Genomic DNA, 21,994 nt, shown 5'->3' with positions numbered 1-21,994 from the left:
TCTGCTTGCTTTCTTTCAGCTTCTCATTTTAAAATAAGGCAGCATAGCTTAACAAACAAGGAGAAGAAGTATTGCTGCTATAGTATTAAATGGCCTCTGGTCATGGAACAGGTTAATATATATGTTAGCATATACCAAAGTGTATTTATCCTTTCAGAGTTTATTTTTGCAACTAGATTTTGAGATTGCACACTTTCCATTTCAGTAATTTAGACAGCTCTGTAAAATCTCATTACAAATATATTTTGCCATTCACTGCAAATATGTTTTTAAAAAAAATCTATTTTCCTCACCATTTCCCTTTAAAAAAATAAACACTGGTGCAGGAGCACCAATGTGCAGAAGTCTGCAGGACTGATGCAGTTCATGGGCCTTAATGATGTATTAGAACGAGGGACTCAAGTTTCAGATGAATGCTGCTCAGTAAGCGTCATTTGGCCCTTCATTCTTGGTTTGTTACTTCTCTACCTTTATAAAACATATACAGCAATACTGTGTTCTGCTATAAAACTCAGATCTTTCTTGGAGAATATTTACTAGATAGGGCCATCATTCAGTATGATAATGGAAACCATTGATGCACAGTTTCACACCTAAATATGCATCAATTGTTTCGACCTCCTAGAATTACATTGATCTTTCAGTACTGCAGGAGTGATAGCAAGGCGCACTGCATGGTAGAAGAGAGCCTCTGAGACTCCCAACATGTCTTCTAGTTTATGGATGAACATGATATTTCAAAAAGATATTTTGATTTTGATTGTTTTCCTTTTTTGCTTGTTTTCCTCCTTGAGGTCATTGTTCAAAACCCATTAAAATTTCTTTCACCCTTTTGCCTCTAGTTTTTTGGGTTTTTTTTTTGCTTCTAGATTCCTCAAGTCCAAAGGACCTCAGATCCGACTCGGAGGAAAAAAGGTACTTTCTTCACAGTACAGTGGTAGATAAGCAGGAGTTTCGTCATATTCTATTGGTAGCCATCAAAAAGAGAAGAGCAGACCCTCCCACTCCACTGGCCTCCCTTAAGGAATTTGTAGACTGCCGTGAGGTCACCCCTCAGCCTTTTCTTCTCTGAACTGAACAAACCAAGTGATGTCAGCCAATCCTTTTAAGTGAAGGCATTTCACCACCTTGGTTGCCCTCCTCTGGACACACTCTAATGATTCCATGTCCTCCTGATATTGACACATCCAAAATGGCACACAGTACTTGGGGTGGGTCCACACCAGTGCAGTGTTGATGGGGACAAGCACCTCCCTCAACAGGCTGGCTGTGCTGTGCTTAATGCATCCCAGGATAGGGCTGACCCTTTTGCCTGCCAGGGGACACTCTTAACTCCTATTCAATTTGCCATCAACTGAAATCCCCAGGTCTCTTTCCATAGGGCTGCTCTCCAGCCTCTTATTGCTCAGTTTGTACGTATAACCAGGATTACTCTGGCCCAGGTGCAGAATTTGGCACTCGCTCTTGTTAAATTTCTTACAGTTAGTGATTTCCCAGTTTTCAAGTTTATCCAGATCTCTCTGTAAGGCACTCTATCTACCCTCAAGGCCTTAAAGAATACTGAAATACCTTTAAAGAATACCAGTTACAAACTTTTTTCTGAAAGTAAGCAAGCAATATCTGCAGAACCTTGTATGTCTTTTCTGTTTCTCTACTCCCACACAGTCCAATAAAGCAGATGTTTAGGACTCCTGATCTTCTAAAACTATAGTTTCATTTAATTTTTAATTATAAGGAAAATTCCAAAGAGGCCAGAAGCAATAGCACTTGCATACTATCAGAGAAGCAAACATAAAAATTCCTACAAAATCATTTCTAACTTGTGTTTTATCAAAATGTAAGAAATGGAAGAGCCAATGCAACTCATATATCGGCTAAGGCTTAGAAAGTTTTTAAATACTGCATGTAGCTTAGAGGGATTCAGTCAAGACACTGGATTAATTTTGCCATATTTTACATCTTGCAATTTCTGTGAGCACTAGTACAAACATGATGTAATCATGAAAAAATTCCTTTCTCATATGAAAGTTCAAAGTTACCGAAGTAATACAAGTAAAGTAAGACCTATCCCAGATATTTAGTTTAACTCAAACCTTTTCAAAATATAAGAAGTCTAGCTAGCTGTTAAGAAATAAAAAGCAGTTTGGAAAGATTAAGATGATGTGAAGGGTGCTTTTATAGAATTCAAGTTCAATTTAAAATACTAGAAATAATCACATCTATCCTACCACCTTGGGTAACTTTAAGAACTCATGATAAAGACATTTCTTTACTCATGAGAATGCCAGCTAGACTCTTCAGTCAAGATTCTATAGGTCCAGAGTAAGCTCCAGCAAAGGGAATGAAGTCTCCAGAATTGAGATTTGTTCTGTGTTAATGATTGCAGCAGTTGGTTTTGGTGTAAAAAGGATATTCATTCACGAAGTATTAGTTTTCCAGAAACTAGAGTAAGAAGGTGAAGGGAAAGCTGAAATGGTTGCTTCATGCTTTTGAGATGCCCGTCTCTCATTTCTGTTGCAACTGACTAGTTCCTCTGAATTGCTTTTGACACCTTTGCAACTCTTTTTTTTGGCAGAGAAGAGATCTCTGTGAAAGATGTGCTACCATTACCAGTACTACACTTACTTACTAAACTAAACTGTCTTGTAAGTAAAACAGCATAATTATCTTCTAAATTGTCTTAGACGTTATTGATCGAAAGAAATTTTATGTAGCTTCAAACCAGAACAAAATTCACATTGGAATTACCTCACGTGGTTTTATTTCTGAGGTAGAATATCAAATGAAAGCACACTGCAAAAGACATCAAGCACCAATATCTGTATTGCTGGCTTAAGTTAATATCCTTTTTTTTTACCCTCTAAAACAATTAGAATAAGATATGTATTTGAGAGCCTCTAACAAGCATAGAATAGTTACGTAATAATTTTCTAAAATAAGAGAATGATCTGCTACTTACATAGCATCCAGATTTGTCCCATTAAAAGCATGGCCTTGGATGCTGGTGAAACCATTATTGTAGAGTTTGCTACAAGCAAAAAGCAAAAAAAAAATTAAAAAATGTATTTTGGATTGCTTCAATACCTGAATACCTAACATCTTATCTATCATTTTTCTTGGCAACAGCACATTTATGGATGGGTTATTTTCAGTCTCTTGAAGAAGCAGCAATTACACTGCAAGGTTAAACAAATGTCCATCAGCATTCTTGCTTGTAGGTAAATTAAGAATACCATGTGGCAGGTGTTCCATCTTTTACTTCTTTTTATACCAGAGTTAGAACCAGACTAAAACACTTTACTATAACTTTCGCACCCTCAAACTAAAAGCAATGGTACAACATTCTGGTAATCCTCATTAAGGAAGGCTAAAGTAACAATACCTAGCAAAATAGGTATGATTTTATTGTCAGTAGAATTCATTCTTTTGATCCCTTAGAGCAAAAGGATTTCTTTTTTATTGTGTGTTTAGATCTCCTTCTTTTGCATTCTAGGGCTCTTCCCCCTAGTTAGGTCACAACTCATTACACTCACTTTCACTCCCCTCAGTCCTTTCTTGTGGCTCATATAGAGTATGTGTTGCATAACTGAACTTCAATTAATAATTTTCCTTCAAATATGAGTCTGCTGACACTTGCAACCCATTAATTTTCATGGTATGTGCCACTTAAGTTGCAAAAATTTTACACACAGTTCTAACAACACTGCAGCTTTACAGAAGAGCTCAGCAAACCCTTTGTTTTTCTCCAATATAACCATTTGCTGGCATTATTGTAGAATGCCAGGTTGGAAGGGACTTCAAGGATCATCCGGTGCAACCTTTAAAGGAGATATATAGTTTAAATGAGATGGTCCAGCACCCTGTCAAGCTGAACCTTAAAAGTGTCCAGTGTAGAGGAATCTACCACTTCCCTGGGGAGATTAACTGTTCTCATGGTGAAACATTTTCTTCTGGAATCCAATCAGAATCTCCCCAGGAGAAGCTTATACCCATTACCCCTTGTCTTTTCCATGTGAATTTCCCCATTAGGATCATACTAAAGCAAAACTATTTTGGTCAAGCCAGTTTAAAGAAAAGTGACAGGCCTGATTCAAATTTTCATCAAAGTAAAGGATTTATGCAAACTAGATTATGAATACTCCTTGTTTATGCTGTTGTAAACAACTAGAGAATAGGACAGGTATATATTTTTTTAAACTTTACACTGTATGCCTGAGAGAGGTAATAGCCTTGTGACTTAAACTGGAAGAACTTACAGAGTTAGAGATTCATTACAAAGCCCATGGAAAGCATTTGCAGGCACTGAAGTCATTAAAGGATTATCTGCAATTTCACTGAAAAAAGAGACAAAACATCACAATCAAAATCTGCCCAACAGAGCTTCTACAGAGTAGTTTTATGATTAATAGTTCTCTGCCTTGATAATAAATTGAAGTGTAGAATAATTTCTTTAGTTATATCTAAGGCCAGAAGATACATGTGGGATGTTTAAAAATAGTGCATGTTCCAGCATTCAGTAAGTGAGCTTGTGAAGTAGATAAGCTTTATAGTTCTGGTGAAGTGTGCGAACCTGTGCTTTTATAGTGATTAACAGCACAGACAGGTCCTTTGTCTCATAATCCAGAGAATTAGCAAAGTAAATAACGCTGCAGTGTCACTTCAGCTGGTCCAAGAGATTTTAGTGAACTAACCTAGTGATTCTTCTCAATTCTTGTCCAAATGAGTGTTTCATGGTCTGTCATTTCCTTTCTTTACTCCCACCCTGTAGTCTTAATAAATAGTACGTATTTTTAGATCAAAACTCTGTTGTGACAAAAGGAGCAAAGAAAACCTAAGGAGATTTACTAAACTGGAAAAAGGAGAGAGGAAAAAAATGCTAGAAACAAAGAGCAGAACAAAGTGTCTGTTTGTCCTTTTCCTGCTTTTCCCTGAATTCTATTAGGGTCTGGAAACCAAAATATTCTGTAAATTTTTATTTTCTTCAGTGTGTGGATTTGATGTGGTCTGATAAGGTCAGATCCTAATGTCCATGGGTCTAGAAGTCCTAACAATTGCCTATGTGACAGGAACAATTTCATTCATTTTCTGTGCTATATATGTACATGTATATGTGCTAACACTGAATGGTACTACAACCATTTTAATTCCAAGTGATTTTCACCAACAGGTGGTTTCCATCATGCTATTTTTTTGACATTTTTCAGATTCGTTCACTTTTGTAAACAAAAGTTTACTTGTAAGTCGTTTGACTTCAAAGGCCAACAAAGATATAATGAATCTTTTACTCCAGCTATACCTTAATCATCATCTAGAAAGCTATTATTCCTCAAGAGCAGGTTTTTATTTTGATGAAAGAAACATAAAGGCTACCTCTCATTCAAAAACAATGTTTAGAAATACCTTTAAAAAGGTCTCCTCTTTAAAAAAATCTTTAGTCTGAAAGACCCAAGTTTATTTTTTGTTAGTCATCTTTATAAAAATTTTCAAGGTAGGAGTAAAATAATCTTTTGCTATCTGTCACTTGGAAAGTCATTGAGTTGTTTGGAAGCAAGGACATAGATGGTTGTATAAACTGCCTTTGTTTAATTCTTGGTTCTTTCTACTCAGCAAGTATAGAGTTTAATTTGCAATCTACTAGAGCTTAATCTAAGCTAAAGTCCTAAAAGTTCCTGAAATCCTTTAAAGATAATAGTGGGAGATGTCTCTGCCCTCATTTATATTTCCATTCTCTTTCTCCAAGAAATTGTTCTGCAGTTTGCTTCAAGCCATACTAAAAATAAAGGGGGAAGGGAGTGTCTTTAAATCAGTTAAAATAAATGGGTTTTAAGATATGAGAAAGGAAGAAGGTCTTAGTGCTATGTAGGAATGTCTAATATGAACAAATACAACTAAATGAGTAAAGCTTGCTAGCAGGAAAGTTCTTTCCAGCTGAGTACTTTAGTTAAGGAGAGATGGCTCTGTGTAGGAAGCGCAGCTTAAAAGTAGGCAATTGTCAGTCCTGGTGCCTTGGTCTTTCAGTGGAACGATATACTCGTACTTGAAATGTGACTCTACAAGTGAGGTAGGGGAAGGGCATTTAGGCAAAGTGTGTGTTCATAGAAGCTTCTGTTGTCAACCTAAGAAAGCTTACATTTCATTCAACTATTGTGAAAAAAGGTTGAGTGTCAGAAGGGAGATAAGTGGTCCTCTTTCTTCAAGACACATTGCGCCAACCTGAGCTGACCTCACTTCTAAATCTGTCATGAGACCAAGACGTTCCTGGTCTAGCGACTTAAAAGATCTACTTTATTTCTCAGCTTTGGCTATTTGCTTTTAAGCTCATTTTCTGTTTTCTTTATTAAAACATTAATTGTATGAAGCAACGTAATTTGGATAAAATAACTTTTGACAAAATTTTCCTGAAAATGTGAGCTCAGACAACACCGAGCTTTTTAAAGGTGTAATGACAAAAAAATTGCTCTTAAGACTGTCCAGTTCTCCTACTCTTGAGTATTCTGCGCTCAAGGCGGAGGGGTCAGAAGAAGGCAGCTAGCCAGTGAAGGTTATAATTCAACAATACAGGAGCACAATGAAGAGCAGTATCAGAAAATGTGCAGTTCGAGCTCACCATGGCAGTACAAATTTGTGAGAAGATTGTTGACAGGATGATGTCATGTTAGCAGTTTGTATGTTAGATCATGTCCTGTGTGTCACACTATTCTGACTTCAGAATAATTCAGGTATTGCACAGCCATTACAAACACAAAAGCAAAATAAAAGAAAAAGGCTTATAGAAGTTGTGTATCATGTGCTTTGTCTAAATCAAGAGAAATGTGCTGCTCCCTCATATATCTCATTTAGGTCAAATATATAGTGCTGGGTGACCTGGAATTTTCCAGATTTGGTACTAATGATCATTGAAATATAGATTGTGAAAAAAATGCTTTATCTGACTTGTTTGGTATTTTTCTTCAAAACAGAAAACTTCACTGTAGGATTTCTTGGCAGCTGAGGATGGCAGTATTCTAACCAGCTATGAGAGCAGATACTTACAGTAAAAAGTTCACATCAGATGAGTAAACTTTGGTAAGGTCTGGAAATGTTTTGAGTCCGGTATTAAAAATACCACTGAAAGAGAGAAGAAACAGAAAGAATTACATGTGTGGGATCACTGAACATCAACAAACAGAAAGTTTAAAGCATTCAGCAGTGCAGGACAGTTATTTCATCCTCTCTGTTGTCAATCAATTAATTTATAATCAACTGTCCAAAACATAAGGATGCAAGAACAATTAAAAATATCAAAATACCACATTTATGATAAATTATAGAATCTAAAAAATGGGAACATAGAATAATAAGACAGCTAAGCAGATCTGCAGAGGGAAGTAGCCTGTGAGGTGGATGGGGAGAAAAGAAATTATAACTCCGGATTCACTTGAGAGATTCAGGCTGCTTCAGACACTAGTCTGGACCTCCAAACCCTCTGTCCCTCATTGAGACTAAGAGCTGTTTAAATAGCTGTAAAAATGGAAACTATATTGAAATGTGGATGTAATTAATGTCCCTTACTTATGAAATCCCGTAGATCGGAAATCACCCAAGAAAACAGATTTATCAGTTTTTAATACTATTCTTCTGAAACAAAATTATTTTGACTACTTTCTTTTAATTGCTTTCAGATCTATAGGAAATATCTGGAAACATCTTTGCTTCTCGCTGCTACCCCCGTCACGGACACACCTCCCCCCACTAATGTCTTCCAAACAAAAAGAAGAATGGCAAAATTACGGATGAATTTGTGAACGTATTTTCCTTTCTCACAAAAGCAGCCAAAGTTCCAACCCCAGTCGTAGCTGGCTTTCTGTCATTAAAATAAAACAACAGGGAAAAGCATTGTGAACATTTCCAAAACTAAAAAGAAACAAAACTGCTATAGTATAAAAAGTCATCTGTGAGGCTTAAATGACAACTTGCAACAGGTGCTAAATACTTACAGGTATTTCAATAGCGGGAGGTTCTTAAAGGCATCTGGATCTATGTAATCCAAGTTTCTAAGATTTCGGATTTCACTGTAAAAACATTAATATTTAATTAGTTATCATAACAGAAATCAGCACTGTTAAAATGACATTTCAGGGACCTAATCCTTGCAATGAGCTTTTGTACTGGCCAGCACTAGCTGAAGACCACTATTCATTCTGAGTAATCTTAAAATGATGAATTATCATCCGGATAGATGTAGTCCTGGATACTGGCTAGTTTACTCAAGGAGGGAAGAAACATCTGAGATTTGATTATGGTTCTTTAGTCTGCATTGTCCTACAGTTAAAGCAAACACCTGTGGCTATTACTTAAATTAATTCTGAGACTTGAAATGGACACACCATCCACTATATAGCCATGTCCAGCAGTAGGACAGTGACCCTCTTTGCTTTGTACAATGCAAAATGTAACATAGATTTCACACCTTACATCCTCTACAGTTGTGTCTTTAAATACTTCTGCACAGGTGATAGCCTGGTCTGTAGATGGCTTTTTAGGCTACTCATGTTGAAGAACGACACTGTTGAAGATCAGCCTGACACTGATCATGGCTATGGCCATGCTCAGTGCTTTCTGTGTGTTGGTGGAGCTGCTCTGAAATGTTTGTCTCTGCCCTTAATGCAATTTTCCTCCATCTTTCTCATTCCTCTCTTTTTCGGCAGATTTCTTCATTTTCTGTCTATGATGACAGTCAGCAGTCTGGCTGCACCACACATGCCCGCCCCTATCGCATGCACACTTTTCCTTTCCTGGCCCCTTTTCTGTCTCCAGAATAGGACAGCCCTTTTTTTTGGTATGTTTGCTTCATTTGTTTGCCTTAAGCCAGCTCTGGACACTGGTCTTATAACTTTACTGGAACAACTCTCAGCCTTTCTTAATAGAGAAACCACATAGACAGAACAGTGCTAGTCTTCCTCCTGAGACTAGCTGGGGGCTAGGGGGCTGACAGAAGCACTTCTTGCTACTTCTATAGAGACATTTGATGAAGACAAGTATAGACAGCATGGTGTTGCAGGTCGTGTATGTAACTTGCCATGCCCTAACAGTGCCAAGTAACTATATAATCACTATAGGTACCAGGAAGCTGGGTTGAAAGGATACCTCTGCCAATGGAATTATTTTTAAAGGATAAATATAATCCAGACAAGCTGTTTGTGAAATAAAAGTGGGATAAGAGACATAACAGAGTAGATGAATCAGTATGTAGATACAGGTAACAAGGCTTCAGCCCCCCATACACCCTTGTACTGACAAAACAGTTATGTTCCACCTTTCAGATATTCTGTTTTTACCCTGTTTACTCCAGTTTTGCATGGACACAAGGACTTACTTTTTATTTGCATGTCAAATTGATGCAATTCATAGCTATACTATACTGCTATTACAGTGCTGTATTCAAATATACTTTATCTCTCTTAGCTACTTTGACCAATGCTGTTTATTTAAAAGAAATCTTCTCAGTGTCACTCTCTTGCTTTTTTCAAATTATTTTATTAGTTACATAGCAGTCACTCTCCCAACAGTGGAATTTGCTCCATAAACCTTAACTGAGATGTTTTTTCCATCACTGACTACATTTAAAATGCTGGAGTCACGAGCATCCTGGCCGGATATTCTTTTGTAGTGGACCAAATGTATTCCAAGGAAAGACAGTCTTCAGATCAACCTTCAGCCTGGAAAAGGATAATGCACTGGAGTACCATAGAGTACTATGGCTTGTTGTTATTCACAGTATTCTGTCTAAGTGATTTTGATGAGGGCACTGAAAGTAAGAATTTCAAAATTGTACTAAATAGTTCTAAAACTGGAAGCACAAAATAATGCAATGAGATTCCACCAAATTTTGATTTATTAAGTAACTGGGCCATGAGAGGGCATGTGCTGTTTAATAAAGGCAAATGAAAAACTAATTAATCTGGGAATAAAAGATTTAAAGCTGCCAGATGAGACCAATGCCACAGTAATCAGGGAAAAGCTTAAATAATTTAAGTAAGGAAAAAAGTACAATTCAACTGAAAGTTGGGGAAAGGTCTATGTCCCTGCTCTTTTCTTTCCTTGAATTAGTAATACTGGGATTAGGAAGGAAATATACTTTCATATAATGTATTTATATTGGCATTTCATCCTACACTTTGTCTAACAGATGTTTCTTAAAGCCCAAAAGGAAGAAAATGGCCCATTGTAGTAGGCATCCCATAAATCAACATCAGACAGACAGTTGCTTGGAAGTCCCTAGTCAAAGTAGATCAGAAAGAGGATGAAAAGGTTATGAAAATGTAAAAGGTGATCTGATCAAAGTGAATGTTATGCTTAAGAAAATATCAGGAGAAAATCCAATTTTACCTCCTTGTAGTCCAGTCAAATGTATCCCTTGCACTTTACTGGCTGAATATGTGGCCTCTCATTTCATATGCATGAAAAAGAGAAAGATCTCCAAGTTCAGTTCCATTCATTAAATGTGCTGCTGTCCTTGTTTCACACACTAAATATCTTTAATCTCAGAGTACTGGAAGGAATCATCCCCTAAAATCATAGTTTTAAAAGATATTTATAGCCCCATCAATATGGGAGCCTGTGAAGTTAAGCCCATAAGGAGAAAAAATATTTGACTATTTCTGATCTCATCAGTCAACAGGATAGTGATACTCAAAGTAGATTTCACAATTTCCATTACATTGATCTGTCATAAGTAACATACTCAAAGGTGCCTAAATGTTATGTAATAGCAATTTTCAAATTGTAGTCAAAAGACTGTTATGGTGTAAGGATTACTTCCAAAGGATTCAAAAAACTATGAAAAGCAAGTTGGTTATCAGTAGATACTTCAGTCAGAGTTTTCAGTTTTATCAGTAAGCTTTTCTAAATTGGTGAACTGAAAAGTTTGAAATCCGCTGATTTAGAAATTTAAGGTTCCTTTGAAAAGCAGCTTTAGGAAAGCTATTAGTAGTTTTAGCTGCCCATAACGCAGATAAAGCCAAAGAGTACACTTGAAAATGTCTAGTAGGCTAGTTCCCAGGTATCTAAGTGTCTATGAGAGCTGATTTTAAGTAACTTCTGAAATGGAACTTAGACATACTCCATAAATATAACTTAATCTTAGCATACAGTGCTTAAATTCTCCATCCAACAGCAATGTGAGTCCTTCTGGGAATGAAATGCTTTAAAGATTTAGTTAAAACTAAGATGGCTAATAGGCATCTTTGTTGACCATTGATGCAGAGAGGCAAAAGGTGCCCTCAACAAAAATTTCACTTTGCAGTGCTAACTAAAATTACTTAGAGATGTTCATAAGAAAGAAGGATGCTGCTACGTACCTACAAGACAACGGAATCATTTGTGGGATATTTACTTTATGAACTATTTAGCTGCTGCTTTATTTTTGAAAGTATATATAACAATTAAGAATTGGCTTATTTGTGCTTCAAAGACAATCATTGTTTCAAATTTTGTTTCTGGCACTCAGACTAATTAAAAATGTACTAGGTTCACAACCAAACCACCACTTGATGGTCCATGAACAGCAACTCAGTTTTGCTTTTTAAAGAAAATATTAAAAAAGATTTAACACCTCAAGTTCTGATGTGCAGAGAAAGTCAGTTGATGATGCAGGGTCCTGCATCAAGACTTACAAATAACTATAGTAACTATGAACTCTGAGAAGTTTTAAATAAACCTTTTTTTTTTTCTTGTAGTAACTTGGAACTCCTCTATACCTTCTATAGACTTTACTTGCCTATAGTTTTCTTGTCTTCTCTCATTTGTATACATACTTCCATGTTTTATTCTCCTCCTGCAGCCAAACTACCCACACTATTTCACCTGTATGTACCTGTCAAGCTTTGCATTGTTAGCACTAGAAAACTGTCTTGAACTCCCAACAGCCTATTCCCTACCTCCAGACTACAACTTTTATCAAGATTTTTCTACACTGCACTTGTCCCAGTGCCCTGAAAAACACAACAGGTATACAGCAGCCCCCTCAAATCTCTTCAGCCTCCCTCTCCAGTTTCTTCTCAGAAATTTCCATTAAATCACCTTTCCTTTCTGCAGAACTGTATCCCATGACCTGGCTCCATGAGCTGTCCAAGAAGAGAAGTGCAGCCCTGGCCTGGAGGCTGCTGGAGCTGCCCTACCCCTTGGCTCCAGCTCACTGCAGAGACGGAGAGCGGTACCCAACCAGTTATCCAAATGACGTTATGTATTTGAGAGCAAGCCACTTGAACCATAACATCTGGCCCTATTCCCAAATACTGAGACGGCTTTTCATGTACTTATAGAAGAAGAAAAGCTTTCGGAGGGATGTGAAAAGAGAGTAGGAAGAGATCAGAGGAGAGTGAGCAGAGACATGGAGAAAGGGAAAAGAAAGCATGACTTTTTCTGGGGTTTCTTCCAGACGATTTTTTTCCTGAGAAACAATGACCTTATTACAAAAGCTTTGCATTTAGTATTAGACTACGGAGCCACAGCTCTACAAGACAGTTGTAACAGAGACATTGACTACTAATTGGAGATTTCACAATTACATCTAGAAAAAATACATATTTATGACATTGTATAGGAGAGACAGTTCCAGATTTGGAAACATGTTAAGTTTTTCTCGAAGACATACATTAAAAAGGTGATGATAAAAAGAAGGAACAAGAAATGGTTGTGAAACAAAGTTAACACAAGTGGAGGAAAAGTATCTCACGAAGTCTTAGCCCATGATTTTTATCTTCATATAGAGGGAATTTTGCCACTAATTACAACCAAAGCAAGATCTAGCCCATTAAAATACAATAGGTGATCAGTATCCTCAGTTTGGAGAAGTTGCTCAGCAACTGACAGCCACATAGGTTCATAAAAATATGAACTATGCTTAAAGAGAGCTGAGGTCTGGAAGGAACATAAAGTCAGCACAGAGGCACAAGAACTGAATAAGAAGCAAGAAAATGGAGCATTTAAAATCAAAGTTGAAACACACTAATAGCTTTGGCAGACGGGGATGATGATAAATGTAGGATGCCTATTCACAGGACACTTGAGTCAAGCCCAAGTAATTCCTCCCTTCCGCAAACATTAAATTTCCTCCTAAAAAGTGCTTATGTTTAAAACCAAATGTTTTTAAAATAAGACTGTGTGTATAAGTTTAAACTAGGGTAAAAATATTATTTATATAAAAGTACACTTAATGAAAAGTCCACGAAAAACAACCTGTGAAAATGAAACCCTGTGAAATTACTTATTTTTGAAACTGCTAGAATAACCTCCACCTCCTCTGAAATACCCAGTGATAATCTTTACCTATTATTATTTTAGCAATAATACTTCGAAAATACTGTGCAAGTGGAGAACAGTAAACAAATGCATAGCACATTTTTCCCTGAATCATCTTGTTCTTTGGAAAGTCAATCAAACCCAACAATGAGAAGTGTTAACAAATCAGAGGAGTTATGGAAGCAATAGAAAAAGAGGTGATATTTATAAATTGCTTTCTTTTACAGCTTACAGGCAACTGCCTGATTTCCCAGATAGCTGGATATTCTCTGATTAAATAATACATGTTCCAAATCCAAACGATTTTTTTAAATCTTGTAAGCTATTTGAGTGGTAGAGGTAGCCCTTCTTTGTGGGCTATCTGCAAAGGTTTGAGGCTGGTCTATACTTTTGTGAGGACAGTTCTGGTGCCTTGTCCTGAATAGTATTTTTGGGTCTAGAACAGAGGAAAAAAACCATATATCTTCTATGTCTGCATACAGTTTCATGGACAGTTCACCCAGACCTGGGATCTGGCATGGGTAAGTTAAAGTAACTATTTAGGACATTGCTAGTGTGCTCTTCCCTGACTTCAGGGAAGCCGTGGCAGAGGCATGCTTATGACCAGGGACACTGGCTGTTCCCTCAGGCAAGAATATAAATGTCCTTTGGGGGTGGTTTGAGACTGGAACAGGACAAGAGAAAAGCTGCCTTCTCATATTTTTTACTAATCCTAAAGGTAGTATTAAGGAGTGCAAATTAGAGTGTGCCACAGAGCACATCACAAGAATGAAGCACACATTTGAAAGTGCACATTTTGTGAGTTCTTTATTTTCAAAGGCTTACATTACATTACCCTTTGAAGGACAGCAGTTTTGTATTATTAATTACTATCCTAAGGGAGATTTTTCTAGTCCATTTTCCACTTTGAGTCCAATATAGAAAGAATAGAAAACAGCTGTTTAGCAAACTGGATCCTTTTCCTCAAGCTGTCCTCAAGAAGACTTTATAGCCATATAAAACACATGGCACTAGAATGTATATTGCATAGGAGAATCTTGCAATGAATTGCAATGGCTCAAGAATATTTTTTCTTTATCTTATAATAGCGTGAAGCACAAAAGAAGTACCAAATGCATAGTGCCAAATGCTTTATTCATTGCTTATAAAATGTGCTGCCAGTAAATGTTTTATTAAATATTCCTTTGTGTTAAATAAGAGATCCTGAAGACATAACAACTGTGAAATACAAGGAGAGGATATCAAGATGACAACTCTGGAAAAAAAATCTATAAAAGACAGAATGGTATTATAAACAGAGATAAATGCTTTTATTACACAAAAACCTTCCTGTAAAACATTGTGAGGAATATTACAGGAGCAAATTATTGGGCTGAACTAGGTCTCAGGATCCTGGGGGTCTACTTCTAGCTCTACCTAGGTACCCTTAGGGGAAGCACACTCTGTAAAGGGAAAAATATTATAGAAAACAGAGCAGTGTTAAGAGATCTAGCTCGATCTCCTTCTCTGAGGGAAGATTAAACAGACCTAAGAAGTTTCTGATTACATAGCCTTAAAGGCCTTCAGTGATAGGGACAACGTCCCCAGGAAAATAATTCCAGTGTTTAATTGTTCCAGCCATATGAAACCATTCCCTAGAGTCCAACATGAATCATGCCTAACACTGACACATTTTCCATTCCCTCATTTTAATCAGCAGCAGGAACATGGAAGAATACCAGATGCAGGATGGATCCTATGAAGCTCTCTTCAATACATTACCTTCTCATTTTGATAGGGTACTGCAGAATGACAGGAACTCCCTGGAGGCAGATGTCATACCACTTCCGTAACTGCCCTAGAGCATCATTTGGTGAGGACTGGTTGGAACAAAAAGGTATAAAACCACTTCCCAGAAGCCTTTGTCCATAGCATTCCCATACCACTTAATGACCAGATAAACACTGTTCATTTTACTAGTGGACTCCCAAAACAATTACTTATTATTCTTCCTGTCGCCAGTTAATGACATTTTGCTCTGTGCTTTGGCCCTTCTGATTTTAGTGCTGTTGCTTATATTACTGTTTTACACATACCTTCAGTAATTTGACAGAAGTAATTCTTAGTTGTCAGTTTATTTCAACTTGCCACCAAGCTCATAATTTAGTCCCACATACTTCTCACTACACTTTCTTACAGAACAATGGAACAAAAAAGATGCAGGGAAAGAAAGCAAAAGTCAAAAAAGAGACTGACTTGACATTACAGAGAAAGGAACACTTAGCTACAACGGAAACAAGAATAACAACTCAAACATCAACATGTATGTTATTTCCACATATCCTCAAATCACTGTATTCATTTATTTAAATACAGTACTTACATATGAGTGACTTTAATTAAACTGTTGAAGGAATAGGCCTCCAGACTGTGAAGTGTTTCATCTATGGAGATGTAACTAAACAGCAGCAAACAGAAAAAGAAACAAGTCAAACCTTGGAAAGCCATGGCTAGGGCCCATCATGCCACTTTATTTTTCCTGTCATTCTTTTTCTCATCCAACAGCCATGACACTGCCAGATACACAGGGAGTGTCTGAAGGAAGAACTTTTAACAGGATTTTGATTTTGACTGATGCCTTATATGCACACCATACTGCTGAACACAATTAAATAAAAAAACCCAAACCCACAACAGTGCTACCAAGCAAAAGTGAACATCCATGTCACATTACAGAACCATATTTCTTCAATTTTCCCCACTTAGATCACCTTGGAGTTCTCTAAGGGGATCTAACCCCCAGGCAAATTGGAATATTTCTCTATGTCAAAGATTTAAAAAGGAAAGAAAGAAACAAAGATGGTCTTTGGGCCAACACTGCAACAACTGTCGCAATTTCTCTAGAAAATCATCAGGGCAATCAATGCTTTGATATTGCTGAGGAAAATATGCACTCTAGCATGAACTTAGATAGAAACTCCAGCTGCACAGTGAATGTCATAAAGGATGTAAGGATTAATGTGGCTCATAAGCAAAGCCAGACAGCAAGCTTAAGAAATATGTATTTGCACACAGTTTAAACTGAGTAGCATTTGTACTGCTGGTGATCTACTGAACATGATGACAAAATAGCTCTGCCAATACTGAGGCAGAACAGAAAAAGAACGTGACATATTAGAGGAGGTGTATCTGCTTCGGTTGTGGGACCATTCGTTCTTCACTTGCATGGACCATCCACAACAGGCCAAACGCAGCAAGCAGGAACCCACTAAGGGCCACTATCTGTGGAAACACAAGCATACCCTCTTCCCCAGGTTAATAAATCACACGGAGGTGACCATTGTCCACTTTGCAGGTCTTTCACCTTAACCTTAACACCGGGGGAAATAGTGGTTGTGCTGTGTAGGGATTCAAAGTGGCGAACCATAGGTGGCTCCTGCATATCCTCTATTATGTTAACAAAATTCAGTACATACATAGCTTTATTTAACTGCGCTTCAGGGGGTTCTCCAACCATCAGTATTGGCACCTGGGGTTGCTACGGCGGCCGCCTTATAAAGCTAATGGACTTGGAATGCTGGCTAGGTAAGCAAACCAATGTTACATTGATTTCACTGAGTGGTTTGTTAACTGATGTTGATAGTGTTAGGTATGCTGTATCACAAAATAGAACCATAATAGATTCTCATTATTTGTTAAGGACATGAATTTGAAGGCTTTGAGGGAATGTATTGTATCGGATAAGAAGTCGATGGGTGGAATTAGTTGGATGGCTTGCTTAAAGGATGGGGACTGTCAAGGTAGTTATCATCTTTGGTAAGATCTAGAATGTTGATTTTGTTCATTGTTGTGATTGTGTTATTGATGTTGTGGTTGGGGCAATCCACGACACGTAGAAGTTGTGGGCCAAAAGACCATCTTTATTGATTTTACAAGACTTTTTATACCCCTTCCCGAGCTGCACATCCATACACAATTGGTTTAGCTAAAGACCGACAGTTCATAATTGGATGACTCCTTCTCAGTTGTAACTTCATAATTGGGTGATTCCACCTGGGGCCTGGCAGCTTCCTAATCTTGTTTACTTGGCTCTTCTTGGCACCTTCCAGCTTCTCCAAGGATACACGGGCATCTATTCAAGGCCAATGTTTAAGTTCACACACTCTAACTCCTTGGACCAGCCAAGGTTTCCCACAGGAAAACATGAATAAATTCCAATGTAGAAGGCATATTGAGATTTAGCGCCTCCTCTCCCTAACAGCTGTTCAATTTGCAGGATTTCAAAATGCTTTCAACTTCCATTTGTGGTATAACAGATTTATTAGGCCCTGTGGATGGCAAAGTAAGCTTGTTTTTTACCAAAAATAGCTGTTGGCAAAGGGGGCGGCTGGCAATGGGCACTGCAACTGGTAAAACAGATAGATTGGGTCATGGTCCCACATTCATATCAACTAAGTGATACCTGGGGTGAGTTGGAGACTGCACAGCCTGGTGTTACTTCAGATAAAAACAACAAAGACACCCCCAAAAGCAGGTACTAAGCTCCCCGCCTCAAAGGTGTGGTGAATAGCCAGTCCCAGCTTCTGAGGACACAAGTGGCCCTGCCACAGGCAAATGAATGCATTCTGATTGACTTATCCCAACTCGCCAAGAGGTGCTGGAAGTTTTTCAAAAGGTGTAAAATTGATACCTGAAACCCCTTTGCTTTAGGGAAGAAAAAACTACCACCTTACCTAACAGACAGCCTGGACCTCTCTTCCTCCACAAAGAAGAAATGTCTTGGTAAGAACTGCACACCTCTGACTCTGTCAGATGTTTCCTCAGGGAAAGTAACTACTAACTTGAGCTTTTATTGTTACTTGCTTTACATCTAATTGTTAACTAGTTACAAGTGTTTAAGGGCTAACGCAGAAGTGAATTTATCAAGGTAATCCCAAAATTGTTTTAATCTGTCACTTGAATTAAACTACTCACTGCCTCCAGCATTGCAAAATTGTCTCTCTGACTGGCTTTGCTGCAAGCGTCTGCTGGCCATCCAATTTGGGCCATAAACCACACGTATCAACCTGGTGTGTACCAGTCTCTTAGGAGACCCTCACAGGCAACTGGATTCTGACTTGTGGCAAAACCACATATAAGCACACACACATAACCCTTTAGTCATAAACTGTCAATCGAGTCCGAGATTTTCAATCTCGTGACTTGATGGGAGGATCCCCTTAGCCACCTGTCAGAATCTGACCTGTTTAATGTGACACCATCACAAATGCAGTCATAGCTTAAACACCAAATGCACAGTTTCAGAGAAAGTCTGTTTGCAGATATCACTTTAATCACCCTCACACATTCAGAAAAAGCCTGAGAACACAGGATATAAAGCAGATTATTGTGCAGCAGTGGCCACAAGGCCCTTTATCTGCCCTTATTTTCTTCCATCTCCCTCTCTTCACCTTTCTTTGCTTTTTTGCAGCTTCAGCATCCCCTGTGTTGCTCCCACCAGCTTTCCCTCAGCTGCTGATGGAGGGTGGCTTGGTGATGCATGCAGTACGTCACTAGAGGACAACCAGGAGCAGCTAAGGGAATCGAAGCCCTGAGATGGGGCTGGGTTTTATGGGCCAGCACTGGGGAGCAGGGAAGGTGTGGGAGCCCTGTGGTGCAGATGCATGCTAGGTGAGGGGAGCTGTGTGGTGGCACTAGCTGTGGGACAGCAGTGTCCACAGGGCATGAAAAGGCACTGTATTGCACAGAGGAAAACAGTCTGAGAGAGAAGTTTTGCTCATTGGGCTGCTGGCAGAGAGCGCTGTGCAATGTGGGGCTGCTCTTTTGCATGGAGAAGCTGTGGAGAAAACTGCTCAGGTCAAGTGTCTGTGAGGTACTCATGAACATAGAATCATAGACTCATAGAATAACCAGGTTGGAAGAGACCCACCGGATCATCGAGTCCAACCATTCCTAACAAACACTAAACCATGCCCCTTAGCACCTTGTCCACCCGTGCCTTAAACACCTCCAGGGAAGGTGAATCAACCACCTCCCTGGGCAGCCTGTGCCAGTGCCCAATGACCCTTTCTGTGAAAATTTTTTCCCAATGTCCAGCCTAAATCTCCCCTGTCGGAGCTTGAGGCCATTCCCTCTTGTCCTGTCCCCTGTCACTTGGGAGAAGAGGCCAGCACCCTCCTCTCTACAACCTCCTTTCAGGTAGTTGTAGAGAGCAATGAGGTCTCCCCTCAGCCTCCTCTTCTCCAGGCTAAACAACCCCAGCTCTCAGCCGTTCCTCATAAGACCTGCTCTCCAGCCCCCTCACCAGCTTTGTTGCTCTTCTCTGGACTCACTCCAGAGCCTCAACATCCTTCTTGTGGTGAGGGGCCCAGAACTGAACACAGTATTCGAGGAGCAGTCTCACCAGTGCCGAGTACAAAGCATCATCCTAAGCCCAGAAAAATAGTTCCTTACCATTGACCTTAAAAATAATGAATGTTCAACCTGTCTTAAGTCAGTAGAAAATAGCAAAACGCTTCTACGAAGATTTAATTTGCAGCATTAAGGATGTAAACCAGAAATTTCTCTAGCATCTGAATACCTTATAAAAACTTCTTTGTTTTTCAGTGCACCGATGAATTTCTGTCAGGAACTGGCTTTACATATGAGCATTTAATTGAAAGGTTATTTTAGTGTTTCATTCTTGTGGCAAAGCAGTACAGGGAAACAATCTCTGCTTCTGGCTGACAAGAGTACATAAATATGCATGCATTTAAGAGAAATGGTAGCTCTAAAATTTTTGATTAAACAAGGTTCATAAAGAGGACAACTGAATTTTCTATTCAGTACAGAGGAAAAAGAGGTTTATTTGTGGAAGTTATATGTTAGAAACCATATAGCAAACCACAGTTTTATATTGGGAACAGTAAACACAAACTCTATCACCCTATTGAAACTGCAGAACATTTTCTACATGAGTTTACAAAACAAAGCATGATCTGGTAATTTTTGTTACTGATGGAAATTACAGGTTAGGAGAGGCAAATTAGATATGTGGTACATTAGAGGCCAAGACATGCAGATAAAAGCTACAGTTAAAACTCAGGTGCTAGTTTCTTAACCCAAAGTTTATATCAAGAAGGTTCATTATTTGTAGTAGTAGTAGTAATGCTACAAGAAAAATCCAGAAGGGCATTGACACCATATTAATTTAAAGCTCTGTTTATTCTTCATAAACTTTTCAAAATTAACAGGAGAAATAGAAATGCAGGAATCCAGAAGGCATTGCTCAGCAAGAGTGTAACACTGCCACAACAGAAATGTGAGCAGCAGGAAGGTAAAACTCCATATTCAGTTACTCTCTTTAGGGAATAATTTGGGGGAGATACTGATACTTGTTTTCCCAGGTAGCCTTGAAATCATAAACCAAATAAACTGGCATGGATGCCAACATATTATCTTAAGATGCGTAAAAAGCACCTTTTTAATTTTATTCAAGGTCTTTGTAATTTTTACTTTCTTGTTCCACGGAAATGTGATCAAAGCATGCAACAGAGTGGTTATCTGTTACCACGTTACTATCAAACAGTATAGGCAAAAGATTGTCGTTGACTCATATGCTCATGAAGAGAGCTTAGGTGGCTAAGTGTCCTTAGACCACAAGGATGCTAAGTGATCTAGAGAGAGGCAGTGTGAATACCCATTCCTCATCTTCAGTGCCATGAAGGTTAGGAAGATTTGGTGTAAAAGCTTTTTGGCCACTGGAAGTTTTTGGTCAGTAGGTATCTTCAGAGAAGGGTTTACGGAATTCTTCAGATGAACACCTGTGCTTTTACACTTTCATAAATAGTACAATGTGAGATTTTTTAAATCTGAAAAACTTCTAAGCAATGGATTATGTGTCACTGGAACCCAAAGAAGAGTTGACATCCTTCTATATTTGATAACATTCTGTTTTGAACAAAGTCTATCAGGTTTATAAATGATACAACATGCCATATCAGGGACATTCCCATCCCCTCAAAACCCTGAAGAAATGCATCATCTATCTGATTAAAATGAAATGGTAAATGAGGCAGCAGATGTTCAAGAACAATTACTTACAAGGATTTTAGAAAGTCATTACTTCAATACACCTAGATGAAACTGTAAAAATAATTAGGTAGACCTCCATGTCCCCCTGAAGCCCTGTATCATGAATTCTTAAATAGTTGCCCACCTCAGTAATTCAGCCAAAGCTCTGCTGGGGTTCAGACTTGCCAGGAATGTCAGGGACAACAAGAAAAGCTCTTATTGCTACATTAGTAATAAAAGGCCAAACAATAAAAATGTGGGCCTCTTGCTGAATGAGGTAGTTTATCTAGTTAACAGTGGATGCAGATAAAGCTGAGAATCAGGCTGGAGAAAACCTTGAACAATCTGGTTGCATCTCATACCTGGCTCAAAGTTGGACAACTGCTGACATCAATGAGCACTGCAGTGCAAGGGTAGCCACTTTCTATAGTACAAACGTTGACATGAGGTAAATATGTAGAGGCTGGTGGGTGTATATTTATGGATTGTACCCATGCGTGTGTTTACATACAAAGCAAGTGACACAATGGAAGTCCCTCCCACACCACACAAATACTAATGTTTTGTTGAAAGTCCATCCTTATTCTAGAAATGCCACAGTGTCTTCAATGAGACGAATTGCAAATCATGCTGGGAGCTGCAAAGTAACTTCTAGACAAGGCCAGCAACAGAATATGTTACT

General features: G+C 38.4%; 1 protein-coding gene across 1 annotated transcript in view; it reads right to left on the bottom strand.

The window, feature by feature from the left end:
• The window catches only part of TSHR (thyroid stimulating hormone receptor), a 59,785-nt gene that overhangs the window by 15,083 nt on the left and 22,708 nt on the right, over positions 1–21,994 (bottom strand). Inside the window, exons 3-7 of the mRNA XM_069857054.1 lie at positions 15,644–15,718; positions 7,977–8,051; positions 7,033–7,107; positions 4,257–4,334; positions 2,960–3,028 (exon numbers count right to left, since the gene is read on the bottom strand). Coding sequence (XP_069713155.1) covers positions 2,960–3,028; positions 4,257–4,334; positions 7,033–7,107; positions 7,977–8,051; positions 15,644–15,718 — 372 coding nt within the window. The remainder of the gene's footprint in view (positions 1–2,959; positions 3,029–4,256; positions 4,335–7,032; positions 7,108–7,976; positions 8,052–15,643; positions 15,719–21,994) is intronic.

The sequence above is a fragment of the Phaenicophaeus curvirostris genome, chromosome 5, assembly GCF_032191515.1.
Source record: "Phaenicophaeus curvirostris isolate KB17595 chromosome 5, BPBGC_Pcur_1.0, whole genome shotgun sequence".
Classification (NCBI taxonomy): domain Eukaryota; kingdom Metazoa; phylum Chordata; class Aves; order Cuculiformes; family Cuculidae; genus Phaenicophaeus; species Phaenicophaeus curvirostris.
The sequence above is the reverse complement of the archived record's forward strand: the minus strand, read 5'-3'. Positions and strand labels throughout refer to the sequence as shown.